The 14637-nt window shown below is 62.4% G+C and overlaps 2 protein-coding genes across 16 annotated transcripts in view; one reads left to right on the top strand and one right to left on the bottom strand.

The window, feature by feature from the left end:
• LIMS2 (LIM zinc finger domain containing 2) overlaps window positions 1-14637 on the top strand; it is a 41849-nt gene that overhangs the window by 22132 nt on the left and 5080 nt on the right. For 10 of the 15 annotated variants that reach the window (XR_010839071.1, XR_010839070.1, XM_067025802.1 and 7 more), the window contains 3 exons: window positions 2698-2857; window positions 5108-5174; window positions 5338-5458. Coding sequence is in view for 13 of the 15 variants with exons in the window: in XM_059052623.2 (XP_058908606.1) it covers window positions 2698-2857; window positions 5108-5174; window positions 5338-5458 (348 nt within the window). In the remaining 2 variants the exon portion in view is untranslated. Of the gene's footprint in view, window positions 1-2697; window positions 2858-4945; window positions 5175-5337; window positions 5459-14637 lie in introns of all 15 variants that reach the window. The other 5 variants (XM_067025798.1, XM_067025799.1, XM_067025797.1 and 2 more) reach the window with 2 other exon arrangements.
• Window positions 7143-12777, bottom strand: GPR17 (G protein-coupled receptor 17). Its single transcript, XM_067025806.1, has 2 exons — window positions 12434-12777; window positions 7143-9252 (listed from the first exon to the last, which is right to left on the bottom strand). Exon 2 carries the CDS (start codon window positions 9185-9187, stop codon window positions 8168-8170), a length of 1020 nt encoding a protein of 339 aa, XP_066881907.1. The 5' UTR covers window positions 9188-9252; window positions 12434-12777; the 3' UTR covers window positions 7143-8167.

Consider the following 14637-nt stretch of genomic DNA (forward strand, 5'->3'; position numbering starts at 1 on the left):
TGTGGTCCGGCTGTCCGGCACTTGGGCACGTCGGCCCACCCCTCTGCCTTCAGCCAGTGGGCTGGGTGTTCTCTGTGGTGCGGGGCAGGGGTCGTGGCGACACAGCCACAAAAGTGACGCCGGGGTGCACCTGGCCGAGACCTGGGCTGGGGCAACCGGTGGGGCACCCACCAGTCTGTGCCGGGGCTTATTGCGAGGTATGTAGGGGACAGATGGCAGAATCCTTGACCTGAGACTCCCAGGGACCCAGCCAGGGAACTAGACCCCGACCAGTGAAGGGCCAGCTGCTCTTTTGGGGGCTGGCTGCTGTGGTGACAGCGTGGAGACGCAGTCCCGGAATGTCTGCCTTGCGGGGAGGCCAGAGTTCTGGAGAGGCAAACCGAAGATGGGCCTGCTGTACACTCGCTTGGTTAGGATCCAGAGCTCTGGAACAATCTGGAAGCTGGGGCTGCACTTGAATTCTTGTTTTGGCTTCATTTTCTGGGTCCTTTCAGTGGGGAATTCCAGGCTCAGGGTCACAGGATTTCCTGTTGATTTCTGACTACTCCAAGACCTGCCAAGGTCTTGTTCATGGCCAGGCCTTGGGACTTCCTCCCAGCCACCTCGGGTGCGTGTGTTTGGGGAGAACAAGACTTCCAGGTTCACAGTGTTCTTGGGACAGGAAATCATGCCTGTGCTGGCAGAGTCCAGCCCAGCCCATGGCGACGGGTCAGTCTCTGCCCTGTCTGTTCCGCCTTGTGGAAATCAGCAGAGAGCTGGAAAGGAGGGTGGTGGCTGCTGTGCACAGAGCCTCCCTGTCCTCTTGGGCTCTGCTCATCCCTTCTGCCACTGTCCTGCCTCCTTGCCCGTTTGGCTTAAACATGTATGCAGGAGGCGGCTTTGGTCCCCCAAGTCTACCTGAGGGCAGGCAGAGGCGTGCAGAGGTCCACTTGCCTGGCAAGGCTTATTAACGAGGGGCCTAGCGGCCCTGCCCTTGCCACAAGGGCTCCTCCAGCAGAGCAGAGAGGAAGTTCTGCCCGGGTGCCCCAGCCCGGCTTCCAGTCCGTGTCCACGTGGCAGCGACCCTCTGCTAGACCCACTGTCCACACCTAGACCCCTGAGAGGCAGAGCCCTCTCCCACCTCCTGGGCTCATCGCGCCTAGGGACCCCAGCACGAGCGTTGCTAACTTGAGAATTCTCCTCCCGGTGCTGTGGCCGTGAGGGAGGGGTGGGCTTCAGCGTCCCGGGAGGCAGAACAGGCTGCAAAGATGTTCTCAGGAGACGTGGTGCGTGCTACCGCACGCGTCTACGCGATGTTGCCAACTGGTTACAGCTCTCCTCACTGAGCCTGACCTTCCTTCCGTGCCCACCCAGTTGACACGAGACAAAATCTATTTGCCGCCCTTGTAGCCAAATGCACAGGCATCAGGGTGCTGGGTGTTTGTGGAGACTGTCGGGGCTGACAGCCAGGCTCTCCTGCCTGAGCCTTGGGCCGCAGCCTGGAGCCAGCACACATGTGTCTGTGGCCATTTCCCCTGTAGTTTAGCTCGGGTTCCACACCTCCCAGCAGGATGCCTCTGCCTCCCCGGGGACAGCAGTTGCCCCCCGTGGGTGAGGAGGTCCGTTCCCCACTCTGCTCCCTAATATTCACAAGCTCACCTTCCCCATGGTAGGCAGGTTATGTGTTTTGAGGGTGCAGGTGATTTGAAACTAACTCGTGGTGCAGGGGAAAAAGCCATCAAAGTCGGACCAGTCTGTGTTCAAATCTGGACGCTGTCATCTGCTCTGTGAGTTTGGGCAAGTTACTTAACGTCTCTGAGCCTTAGGAAAGCAGGGTGGCTCAGGGATTAAATAAGTGTGTAAAAACTGAGCCGCTGCCCTGTGTCTGGATGATATTCTGTACCGGAGACATTCTGGTTCCCTGAGAGGGTGACGGGAGGCGCAGGAGGGAGCCGGAGTGTCCCTGACACCTCGAGAGATGGCCCGGCACCATGACTGAGCAGCCTGGAGGCCTGGTCGGTGACACTGACAAGCACAGCACTGTCCTCTGCAGGCTTACAGTGGGCCAGGCACCCTGCTGAAAGCTTGTGTGTCCGTCATCTAACAGCCTGTAAGCCGTGGCCACGGCCGTGATTAGGGTCCTTCCACGGCTGGGCGTCTGGGCCTGGAGAGCGAGGGCCAGCCCCGGCCGCCCTGTGAGTGAGAGCACCGGACCTGAGCCGTGACTGCTCTGGCCGGCGTGAGCCTGGCGACGGCCGAGCCTTTGCCTGAGCCCCTGTGTAGGGCACCGGGGGTTGCAGGGTGTGGGGGAAGGTCGGGGCCCCGGGGTCGGGCGGGGGACCGGTTCTCATGTAGGCTTTGCCTCTGCCCACTGTGGCCCTGGTGGTGGGCGGGTCATTCTCTCCAGGCCTCTGCTTGTCCATCTGGGAGATGGCGGTGCTGTGCTGGCTTCAGAGGGCTGTCACCTGGGAAGGCCACCGTGGCCTGGCATGTGCTGGCACCTAACGTGTCCGAGGCACAAGGAAGATGCAGGGATGGGTGACGGCCACGCGGGGTGACCCACGCCGGTGCCGGGCCGCGTGGCCCCGACTGTGTGACTCGGTCCCTGCAGTGCCAAGGCCGAGCCGGGGTGAGGACAGCGCTGTCTTCACCCCAGAAAGCGTGTCCATCGAGTGCGGCCCTCAGGCCCTGACCCGCCCGTTCCTTCTTTCCGCCCAGTAACATGTCCAATGCCTTGGCCAATGCCGTGTGCCAGCGCTGCCAGGCCCGCTTCGCCCCCGCCGAGCGGATCGTCAACAGCAACGGAGAGCTGTACCACGAGCGCTGCTTCGTGTGCGCCCAGTGCTTCCGGCCCTTCCCCGAGGGGCTCTTCTACGAGGTGAGGATGCTCCCCGGACCCTCGCCGCTGCCTTCTTGGAGCCTGAGCCCCGGACCCAGCTCAGGCTCTGCCCTCTGGCAGCCTGTGGGCCGTGCCTGGCCATGGTCCTCTAGGGAAGGATGAGGCAGATGTGCCAGCCCTTGAGCTGAGCGGTGCTCCTTGAGAACCTTGCTGGCCACACCTCGGCGCCCCACCCCTTACCTATGAAATGTGGACAGCATTCTCCTGGTGGCCATGGGTGCTGAAGCAGAGGCCCCGTTCATCCTGTCACCTCTGGGCAGATGCTGGGGGGCCCTGGGGTACAAACGCCCTGCCTTGGTGGCACTTACCCTCCCTGGGGTCAGGCAGTAAACATAACCCACATGTGGCAGATGGTGCTAAGTGCTCTGGTTGTAAGGCATCTCAGGGTTGGGTGAGTGGGGGGTGATTAGGGAAGGTAATGCCTGAGCAGACCTGAAGGAGGTGAGGGAGCAGCGTGTACCTGCAGGAATAGCTCTCAGCAGAGGGCACAGCAAGTGCAAAAAGGCCCTGAGGTTGGAGCATGGCTGGGGGTGGGGGGGTGGGGGTTGGTGTGACAGAAGCAGAGCAAAGGGGAGGGAACAGAAGAAGAGAGAGTGGGGAGGCGGATTTGCTTGACCTGGTGGGCCTTCACAGGGCCTTAGGCTTTCATTCTGGGAGGGGCAGGAGCCACTGCAGGGTCTGGAGGGGAGGAGTCGCATCGTCTGTCTGCCCGTAGAGAAGGCCCTCTGGTTGCTGTGCTGAGGAGAGACTGCGCGTGGGCGGGGCCAGAAGCCCATTATTTCCGTAATCCAGAGTGAAGTGAAGGGGCCTACAGTGGGCTGCGCTAGGTCACAAGAGCAGATTGTTACATTTTCAGCAGTCTTGCAAGCCGGTTGTTAAACAGCCATTATTAAAAGTTACATGATATAAACATACAATGAGATAAAACTATTAAAAACAAAGGTAACATTCGTTGTGCTGTACAGTAGAAACTCAACATGGTAAAGCAACTATACTCCAATAAAAATTAATTTTAAAAAACAACAAAGGTAACAGATACTCAAAACTCACCACTTCCTAATTACTTTATTACATTTCACCATCAGCTATGCCTTTGAGATTATTATTTGTTATTATACCTGTGTGCTGGAAACACTGTACCATGGTAGCTACTGACGTCTCTTCTCAGCTCCATGCGGAGGTCTGTTGGTAGCTTGAAATTGACCACGGTGGGAATATTTATACCATAGAAATCGGCAAATGATACAGGGCAGCCTCAGAGCCAGTTGTGAAATGTTTACCAGCACACCAGGGCAGTGCTCAGAGGCTGGATAGATTTCCAGGCTGATGGGACGGGCTGGTAGATGGCTGTGGGGTGTGTGATCTGCCTGGCAGGAGTTGCTGTTGCCTGTGCTGCCTCCTGGGAAATGCTGGCCGATGGTGGAGGTGGGAGTGGGGGAGGGGAGATGTGGGCAGGGCACTGTGGGCCTTAAATTCCTGCCGCCTGTGTGGCTCACCGGCTAGGGCTCTAGCCAGGTACAGCTTAATAAGACACTCGTTTTAGAGAACAGGGGAAAACCAAATACAATTTTAAAGGGAGAAGAAAGCAGAGGCTTTCTTGGGGCCACACTGGGGGCCAGTGCGAGGGCCCTCCTTGCCCAGACAGAGGGGGACAGCGGCTGCAGGACTCCCTTGCCCCCCTTCCTGTGTCCCTCCTTCTGTGTCCCTTCCCTGGGTCTTTTGTGGCCCCTGGGGGAATGGACTTCTCACACAGGAAACAGGGCCAAGGGACACACAGAATTCAAACTCCATCCCCGCCCTTACCAGCCTGACGTTCCTCCCCAACCCTCAGCTGGTTCCTGGGACCAACAGGGCCAAGATCTTCTGCAAGTAGCAGTGGCCCTTTGAGGGGCTGGCCTTGCTGAGTTGCCAGCTTCTTCGAGGCCCCTCGCTTTGCACTCTGCCCCAGTGGAACAGGCCAATCCCGTCCCATCTCCAGGCCTTGCACGGGCAGCTCACTGTCTGGAATTCCCCCCTCTCAGAACCCCCAACCCTTGCTGCCTTTCCACTCCTCATCACCTCCTCCAGGAGACCTCCCCCCCACCCAGCTTCCTGTGGTGGTAGCAGGTGCACAAGGTGGGGTGTTTGTCCAGCCTCCCCGAGGGCAGGTCCTCACCCAGCAGACCGGCCAGTGCAGCTCGCGGGATGACAGTGCCTTCCTTGTCCTCTGTCTGCTGGTCGCGTTTGCAGCTCGAAGGGCGGAAGTACTGCGAACACGACTTCCAGATGCTGTTTGCTCCGTGCTGCAGGACGTGTGGTAAGGGCCTCACAGGCCTCGGGGCTGCCCGGGAGGCGGGTGGGCAGAGAGCCCAGCCTCTCAGAGCGTCGGCCTCGGGCTCCCGCGGGCGCCACCCTCCCGGCTCTGGGAGGGGGCCGCGGAAGGGAAGGGCCGGAGGCGAGCAGGAACCTCTCTCCTCCAGGCGAGTTCATCATCGGCCGAGTCATCAAGGCCATGAACAACAACTGGCACCCCGGGTGCTTCCGCTGCGAGCTGTGCGACGTGGAGCTGGCCGACCTGGGCTTTGTGAAGAACGCCGGCAGGTGAGATGGGCCCCTCATCACAGGCCCAGGCCCGGTCCAGGCGCTGCAGGCTGCAGATGGGGCTGCCGTGCGGCCCTGTCCCTGCAAGGCAGATAGGAGAGCCCTGTCCAGTGTACAGGTGAGGGACGGTGAGTCGGGGGCCGCCCCAGGCTCGGGGCTGTTCCTGGGAGCAGACTGACAGCATACAGCAAGGAGGAAGGTGGCCCAAGCAGGTGCTGTTGGTGCAGTGGAAGGATGAGGAGCTCTGAGTCAAGCTCCTGCCTGCCTGGCCACCCACAGCGCTGACCCCAGCCGTCCACCTCCATCCTCACTCCCCACAAGCGCTGCTGGAGGGACAGCACTCAGCTGGGGCCCAGGTTTCCTCAGCAGGCTAAGCTGTTACCTTCCATGAAGACTCACTCTTTTCTCCCTACCTCCTACCCCCACCCCCGTCCCTGCACCCTGCACCACAGCCAGGACCTCCCCTCCCCCTCTCCAGGGATGGGCACCCCTGCCGCCCGGCATCTGTGCTGCCCCACTGCCCTGTCAGAGTGGGGGCCGTGTCCCTGCACCCCAAAGCCCTGCTCACTCCACATACCCTCTCCAGCGGGGGCTCATGGCTCTGGCCCACTCTCTCCCTTTCTAACGGCTCAGGCTTGGTGGCCCCCAGGGTTCACAGCACCCTCTGAGCCTTCTTTCTACAGCGATTCCCTGCAGCTCCCCCAGCCCACCAGCTGGGGCCTCCCGGCTGCTCCCCGCTGCCCAGGCTGGCGGGTGGGTGTCCCCGCGGCCTTCACGGCAGCTCCGGCTCCTCTCTGGGCACCCAGGCCCCCATGTTCTGGGGGTTTCCTCCTGCTTCACGGCTGCGCTGTCCCTTTCCTCTCCTGGCTGGGCCCAAAGTCCCGGTGCCTCACACGGTGAGTGTGTTCTGGGCAATCCAGATGTCCGCCTCCACCCCAGACCTCTCCCGGGACACCCCACTGCCCACATGCCAGCTCCACTTGGTGTCCAGAAGGCACCCCAGACGCCACAAAGCCCAACCAACCAACCGACTCCAAGCTTCCCTCTGCCGACACCCCAGCCTCAGGGAAGAGCAGGCCTGCCTCGTTAGCAGTGCCCTAGCTGTCTGTCTCCCACGCCCTCCCATCGGGGCACTTGTCACATTCTCTGGTTCCTGTCGAGCACCCCTTCCTGACGCTGCCGTAGTGACCCCGCCCATCTGCCTGCCCCACCGGAGACGTGTGTTGTCCGCCTTGGTGTCTGCAGAGCACTCTGTAGCAGCCTGGGTGTTGGGTGCGGATCTGAGAGACCATCGGGGGGCAGACAGTGCAGCGGGGCGTGGGGTGGGGGTCCCACGCAGGTCCGTGGGGTCACCTGCCGGGTGTGGGCCTGAGCCGCAGCTCACGCTGGGACCCCTGCTCCGGTGCTCTGCTGGAGAAATCCGGAAGAGGCTGGACGTGCTCAGGCAAGTAAAGTATCGCTGTGATGAAAGGAGTGCGGGGGCCCTACGCGCACCCTCCAGCCCAGGTTGGCGCTCTGAAGCCCACGGGGCAGAACTTCAGAGTCTGCGCGGGGCAGGCCCACTGTAGGGCCACCAGAACCATGGTCCACACTGCTGCCTTTGCCTCCGCTTTGCCATTCTTGGGTCAGAGGGAAGAAAAGTTCTGGGGAGGGAGTGGTGTTAACCAAACAGAATAACCTTCAGTTATTAACGTACAGTTATGTTTATGATCAGTATAATCAAGTACAAGAAAGGACTGGTGAGGGCGATCAGGCCACCCTATAAGCAAAACAGCTCAAAGCTTGGCCCGCCGGGACTGGTGGAAGCCTCTTGGGAAGGAGTGGGGCTCTGCCCCTGCTGGGTCTGGGTTAGTGGGAGACGGGTTCACAGGCCGGGCCTTGCCCTCCCTGCCACCCGGCGGTGACAGAGCTCACCTCCCTGTGACCGTCCACCCACAGCGTGTGTTCCGCCGGGACTCGGCAGGGGCCGGGCAGCTGTCGAGAAGCCCTGGGGATTGTCGGGCACATGCAGGTCCGTGTGTGGGTTTCTGGCAGGAGGGATGGAGAGCTGATGTGCCTCACAGGCCCCGCCCGTGTTGCTGGCTGTCCCCTGGTGACCACCCTGAAATGTGCTTACAGTGTTGGGTTCTAATTTATAGCTTGTGTCCCCTAAACGCAGAGTCCTTTGGCGAAGGTGTCACAAAGGGACCTCAAAGCACCTTGCACTTGAGAGAAAACCTTTAGACCCTCCCCCCACCCCCGCCCAGCTTCCAGTGCCCCGTCTTCCGCTGGGCCGTTTGCAGCTGTCTCCCGCGTCCTCTCTGCAAAGCTTCACCGCCGCGCGTTTGTTTCTGTCTCTGTCGGGGAAGGAGGCCGGGAACCTCGCAGGCGGCACTTGGGAAAGAAAGACGCTCATTGTTCAGGAATGTTTCTGGCCTCCTTGCCCCCGCAGCAGGGGCTGAAGGTGCTGAGTGTCTTGTAGCTGTGAGGGAGCAGGGCCAGTCTCCTCTGCACGGGGGTCCCTTCTCTTCTCCCTTTTTTTTGCGTGGCAGAGAAGACAGAACTCAGGGCCGGGTGGTGAGTTTGGGGCTCGGGGCAGGTGCTGGTGGCCCGCAGAGGCTGCAGTTTGTTTCCTGGGGGCCGCTGGGGCGGAGGCGGGCTCCTCCTTGGTGGTGAGTCTGAGGGGTGGTCCTTGTGGAGGAGGCGGCGCCCAGAGCGGTGGCCGCCGGCTCACAGCTCCGACCTGGCGCTCAGCGAGCTCTCGTTGGTCTTCCCGTCGGCGCTGGGGGGCGGCCCCGGGAGCCTCTTGCCACACAGCAGGCTGCACAGGGCGTCTCGGAACTTCTCGGCCACGAAGAAGTACATGACGGGGTCGAGGGCGCCGTTGAGGCTGCTGAGGCAGGACGTGATGCGGTTGCCGAGTGCTAGCGCGCGCTGCGCAGCGCATGAGGCGCGGTGGCCGCGGTAGCGCAGCACGTAGACGGAGCGGTGGACGTGGTAGGGCACGAAGCAGACGAGGAAGATGGCCAGCACCGCGGCGATCATGCGCACCGCCTTGTTCTTGAGGCGCCGCTCCACGCGGGGGCCCTGCCGCAGGCTGCGGATGATGAGCAGGTAGCAGGTGACCGTGGTGACGAACGGGAAGGTGAAGGCCACGGCCAGAGATGCAAAGGCGTGCCGGGAGGCCTTCTCCCGGTACAGCTGCAGGCAGACCACCGTGCGGTTGGTCCGCACCGTCTGCGGGCTCGCCAGCAGCGGGGCCATGGCCACGGCCACCATCACCCAGAGGAAGGCGCAGGCCAGGTGGGCGTGGAGGGGCCTGCGGAGCTTGAGGGACTTGACGGGGTGCACGATGGCCAGGAAGCGGTCAGCGCTGATGCAGGTGAGAAAGTAGATGCTGGCGTACATGTTGAGGTAGAAGAGGAAGCCAGTGAGCCGGCACGGGATCTCCCCAAACGGCCAGTGGCTCCCCGAGAAGTGGTAGACAAGGCGGGTGGGCAGGACCAGCACGCAGGACAGGTCGGCCACGGCCAGGTGCATCAGGAACACGTTGGCAGGGGTGCCGGACTTGTGGTCCCGGACGAAGAGCCATAGGGCCAGGGAGTTGCCAACGAAAGCCAGGATGAAATCCAGGAGGTAGAAGGAGGCAAAGAGGACGTTCTCCAGTGGCGTCTCTTGGCCACATTGCTCCACGGGGGTCAGGGAGGAGTTGGCCATCAGGCCTGGGGAAGCCACCTCGAGGCCGCTCATGCTTTGGCTGGAGGTCGAGCCCGGGGCTGAGCCTGGAGGGAACAAGCAGACAGGCCCCGGAGAGCCTGCGACCGCAGGGCGTCACCCTCTGCAGACGTGAGCCCTCGGAAGCCTGCGGTACCTGCCGACCCCGACCCTGTTCCGTGCTCGGCATTGCCTCGGGAGGCACCGAGGACACCTCCTGGGTCCATCTGGGGGTGGGCAGGCATCACAGGCTCTCTGAACTTCAGCAGGGAGCAAAACCAAAACCAGGGACTGGGTGCTAAGCTGCTGCTGGGGCTGGCTCCCCACTGTGCGGCCACGTCCCTACGGGGCATGTGAAGGCCCTGACTGGATCCTGGTGACCCAGAAGGCCACCTCGCAGGCCTGGGGGATGGAGTCAGCGCCACAGGGAGAGCGTGGTGACCCGTCTGTCTGAGGCTCTGGGGGGTGCGAGGGCGGAGGGAGGAGCCCCACGTTTTCTGTCCCTTTCCCCTGTGTGCTGTCTGAGGGGTGGGGTGCATGGGGCCCCTGAGCCCCACTTCTCATGGGTGGGTGGGTGGGTCACCTACTCCTGAGGCCCCGTGTGTGGAATTCGGCCAGCTCCTCTTCAGCCTCGGGAGAATCCTGCGCACCCCTCCCTGACCCGCCTGCCCACCGGCTTCCCCAGTTCCCCCGGCACCTGGCACCCGCCACAGGAGGGCCTGGCTGGGAATGCAGTGTCAGAGTGTCAGGGAAGGCAGAGGCCTGCTCTGTCTGCTGGCACCTGAAGGCCGTCCGGGCCTGGATCCAAAGGTCTCTTGAACTTTCTGGACTTAGCCCACCAGCCCCACATTAGGCATCTTAATGAGTGGAGACCTGTGTTTTAGAAAGCCCTTGGGCCCCAGGCTTGCAGCGGGTATTTTACCACCCAGGGTAGTTTTAACTACCAGGAGGCGGATTCTTTCCCAGGAGAGGAAGAGCCATTTTTCCAGAGGTAGAGAGACCTGCCAGGGTTTTCTGGCCAAGATCTGCAGCCCCAGAGAGGCCCGGGGCCCAGGGAGGCGGCCTGTCTCTGCCTGGCCTCGGCCGCCTGGTTTACCTACACCTGAGGGGCCATGCAGCTCCGCCCCTGCTGGCCTTGGTAACAAGCCATTTCTGTCTGCCGACCCCAGGTCTGCGTGGGTGACCCTTGCTACCGCCCCAACAGACAGAGTAACAGGTTCCTATTTTGATTCTGGTCAACTCGGGAGATCCAGAAAGGAGAGGGAAGGTCCCTAACTGCCCACCTCCCTCGCCAGGCCTGGGACCCGGGGGTGTGGGCAGGAGAAGGCAGGACAGCTGGGCCAGAGTGCTCTCTGTCCACACCCCACACGGTCCACAGCCCCGAGCTGGGGGGGGGGGTGTCGGTTTCAACCTCGTGCACCCCTGCCTGCAGCGCAGCTTCTGGGTCTCCCCTGAAGCCCCGCCTCCCAACCCATCCACTCCCTGCCTGTGCGGTTGGGCCACAGCAGGGCAGGAGGGGAGGGGAGCAGCTTGCGCAGTGTCGTGTCCTGGCCGAGCCACAGGACCCGGAGCAAGTTGCCTACACGCTTCTCCTGGCCCTTAGTCCTCCCCTTTCATGCCCTTGATAATAGCCCTGGCAGGGGCTGACCGGTGCCCCGTGGGCATGGGGACGTCAGCCCTGAGGAGGAGGCTGGGTGCCATCCCCAGGCGTGGAGGGAGGGACGGTGTTCCAGACTGCGGGGACAAGGGGCTGTCGGGCCTGGCAGCAGCTTCATGCCTCGTTAACCACCACGGGGTCCCTGGGCTCCTGCTTCCCTACAGATGGCTGTGGGTGAGAGGCAGAGAGCGTCTGGCCAGTCGTCCTCAAGCAGAGGGCGGGCGCTTGCCCGATCATAGCGCATTTTAATTATTGAAGGGGTCCAGGGCAGTTCCCCTGCCCAGATGATGTCTCCTGGCTCCAGAGTGCTTCAGGCTGCCTGAAATTCTACTACAGGGATTATTGCCTGTTGGTCCAGGTGTGTGTGACTTGAGGGGGGTGGTCTGGGGGCCAAGCGAGGGAGGGGTCCTGTTGGAAACCTGGGGCTGGGGAGGGGCTGAGCTGGGCGCCCTCCTCTCTGGGATGGCCTCGGGCCCGGGCTGTGCCCCGCGGCGGCGCAGTTGTCACCCGGCCCGTCCATGAGGGCCACTCCCAGGTACTGACCACCTCCTCTGGCCGGCATGAGGCGGCGGGCCTGCCTGGACACCGCACACCAGTCCTGAGGGGCAGGCGTCAGTTGCCGCATTTTGCAGATGAGGAAACGGAGGCTCAGTATCAGTTAACTTGCCCAGGGTCACTTGGCCGGGCGACGGCCTTGGAGTAGGAAGTCAGGTCAGGAAGACCCGGCGGGGACAGCCAACACCTCCACCTGCCTTCCTCGTGTAGGCCGACAGCTCCCGGCTGCCAGAGCTCGTGCTGGAGTTTCCTCCCCGGCTCAGCGGCTCCCCCGGGGGCCTGGCCCCAGGACCAGCGACACAGTTTGCACCACCCCTTGTTCAAAAAGCAGCACGGTGGTGACGGCAGAGCAGCACCCCGTGCGTGGGCGCGGTGGCACCTGGTGGGTGGGCCGGCGCCTGGCTTTCTGCTCCTTCCCCGTGTCCTCCGCCTCCCACCCCTGAAGGCTGCGTGCACCGCACTCTCTGGGGGCACAGACTCGGTTTCAAAATGATTTCAGGCTCGTTTCTGGTTTTCCAGGGTTTCTCTCCCCACCCCCACATTAGGAGTTTTGGCGCCGGTCCTGCCGCGTGGTCCGCAGTGGTTCGCAGTGGTTCCTGCTCCTCTCCGCGGGTCCCTAGAAACGCCCGCGCTCGCTGCCCCTCGACGTGTGGCTCTGCTTGGGCAGGGTGACCAAGGTGCATGGAGTTTGGCCCGGGCCTGGGCGGGGTTGGGGCCCCGGTCGTGGGTCAGGCGCAGGGCTTGGCCTCCACGGAGGGGACGTGGATGGGCCTGGTGGCGGGAGGTGGCCGTCCCCCGCAGCCGCCTGGCTCCAGGTGAGGGGCATGGAGCCTGTCCCTGCAGCCACGGGGCCACAGGCCGGGCACTCACTCTTCCTTTAAAAGCCCCAACAGTGGGACAGGAGCATTGCGTGCGTGCTGCTCCCATTCAGGCCGGGGCGGCCTGGATAACTAGGTCGTAGCCCGACCGCAGAGAGGCGTCTCGGGGACGGGGCTGGGCTTGCGGCCCTGCCCTGCCCTGCCTCTGCTGGGCCTGAGCTCCGCGCCCGCCCCGCCAGGCCCTGCCCTTACCTCTGTCTGTGGATCTGGGGCGGCAGCTGGGCTGCAGCCTGTGGGTGGGTGGTGGGCTCCGCGCAGCTGTGGTGGAGGCCGGCCGGCTATTTAAGGGGAGGAGGCGAGGCTGCAGCCCCTCGGGCGCTGAAAGGCTGCTTCATTCCTGAGGGGTCCCCTGTGTGGTGGGCCACTCCTCTGGCTGCCTCTGCTGCCGCTGGGCCGTGAATATTCCAGTGTGTCCCAGCCGTCCCCCCCCACCGCCCCCAGCTGGGCCACTGAGCGTCACAGAGGCCGAGTGTGCGACTGTCTTCGAAGCCGCAGAGTGGGCGCCGGCCGGGTGGGAGGCCAGGCTGGGACCGACAGACACAACAGGACGTTTCAGATCAGGGTAATTTCCTGGGGGGGAGAGGGGGCCAGGGAGGGGCTGGCCGCCATGGCAACGGGCCTGGGCGCTCAAGCCCGCACTGGCCATCGGCAGAGGGGTTCCTGTGAATGGGGAGGGTGGGAGGCCGAGGAGTCTTGTTCGGTCCAATGAGAGGGGACTCTTTCAGGACGCTTGCTTAGGGTCCTGTGTCCTGCCCCGTATAATGGGGCCCCGTTTGGGTGTGCCGAATAAATCACGGCCTTTATCTCGAGCGGGGCCCAGCTGCAGGCTGCCTCATAATGGGGAGCTGTCTGTGCCTGTGGGGACCCGGAGGCCTGGGCCTCGCCTGTGTGGGCTCCTCCTCTGGACGGGAAGCCTGGGAAGAGGCTCGCTGCAGCCCACTGCCCACCTGCCCCGCGACTCCCGCTGGGAGTCTGGGGGACTGCGGGGTGTCTGGATGTTGACAGTGGCTGCTCCTGTGACGGCTCCAGCAGAGCTTGGCTCTCCCCGTCTTTCCCAAAGTGATGCATTCGGTAACACAGGAGCCGAATCACCATTCCTAATTTCAGAAGACTTTAAAAAACGTTCTAGTTACAATGTTGAAAGATGTACACAGCCGTCCCCGTGGAGTACCTGCCACAAGTACTGTCTGAAATTCTTTCGCACAATCCCGTGCACTTGGGATTACTGCCCATTTTACAGACGGGGAAACTGGGGCTCAGAGAGGTGAGGTAACTGGCCAACGACAAACCAGTGGGGTGGCCGAGCCCGCATTTGGACTCAAGTGTGTGTCACTCTAAAACTCAGGCTGTACGCGTGTGTGTTTTGTTCTCTTTTTCTGTTGCAGCTCAGTGGTAAAATTCTTAGGCTCCATCTTCATTCTACCTGGGAAAAAATTCTGCAGGTTGCCCTTAGATCTGGTGCTGGGATCAAGTCTGCTGAAAAGACGTTTCCCGTCTGGGGTTCCGTCAAGAGAGCAGGACTGCTCAGTTCTGTCATGCCTGGGAGCCGGTGGGGTGTGCGTCCCGGGGTGGCTGTCTGGGAGAACTCGCTCACGGTGCCTTGAAATGTGGGAGTCTGGCTGGCTGCTGTCGGGTGACTGACGGCAGTGGTTTTAAGGGCACCGACCGCCGCAACAGAATTTTGAGGAGTTGCGCTGATTTCTATATCTTAGAAACAAAAAGCGTTCGTGCGGGTTGCACGTTGTCCCACTGCTGAAGACGAGTCACCAGGATTGGAGTGGGGCTGTGGGGAATAAATGCCCCGTCTGTGGCAGAGACGCAGCAGGCAGCAGGCAGCAGGCAGCAGGCATGGGAGTGGCGAACCCTGCTGTGGCAGGAGGCCTGGGCTGGGGCTGGGGCACGGGGGTGTCTGGGGGAGAGCCCACTGGGCTTCAGGGATCTGGGGGCGGAAGGGAGATGGGGACTGTAGCCACGGGCCACGTCTGCGGCCCCTGGGCCGGTAGAGTGAGCCGGGGGTCCCAGGCCAGGAGACGACCTTCCAGTCTTGGAAGATGACGCCCGCCGTCCTTCCCTTCTTGTGCTTTTACAATCATTCACCCACTTACACATCAGAAGACCCGTCCGGAGCCGCTGCCCTGTGTGGGGCGCACAGGGTCCAAAAGAGCAGAGTCGGGAGCTGGTCAGCAGCTTAGCAGGTGGCTGCTGGGCACTCCTTGGGCCCCTTGCCCTTCATTCACCCCGGGGAGCCAGGACACACTCGGGGCAAGCACAGCGCCATCCAGACCCAAGCGCGGTAGGAGGCGCTGCGGTCAAGGGCATGGAGTTGGCTGCCCTGGCACCTAGGATCTGCCCATCACACCTGCTTGGGGGTTCCTGAGTCTGAGAGTTGATCTCTT

This window comes from Kogia breviceps, chromosome 2, assembly GCF_026419965.1.
Source record: "Kogia breviceps isolate mKogBre1 chromosome 2, mKogBre1 haplotype 1, whole genome shotgun sequence".
NCBI lineage: Eukaryota > Metazoa > Chordata > Mammalia > Artiodactyla > Physeteridae > Kogia > Kogia breviceps.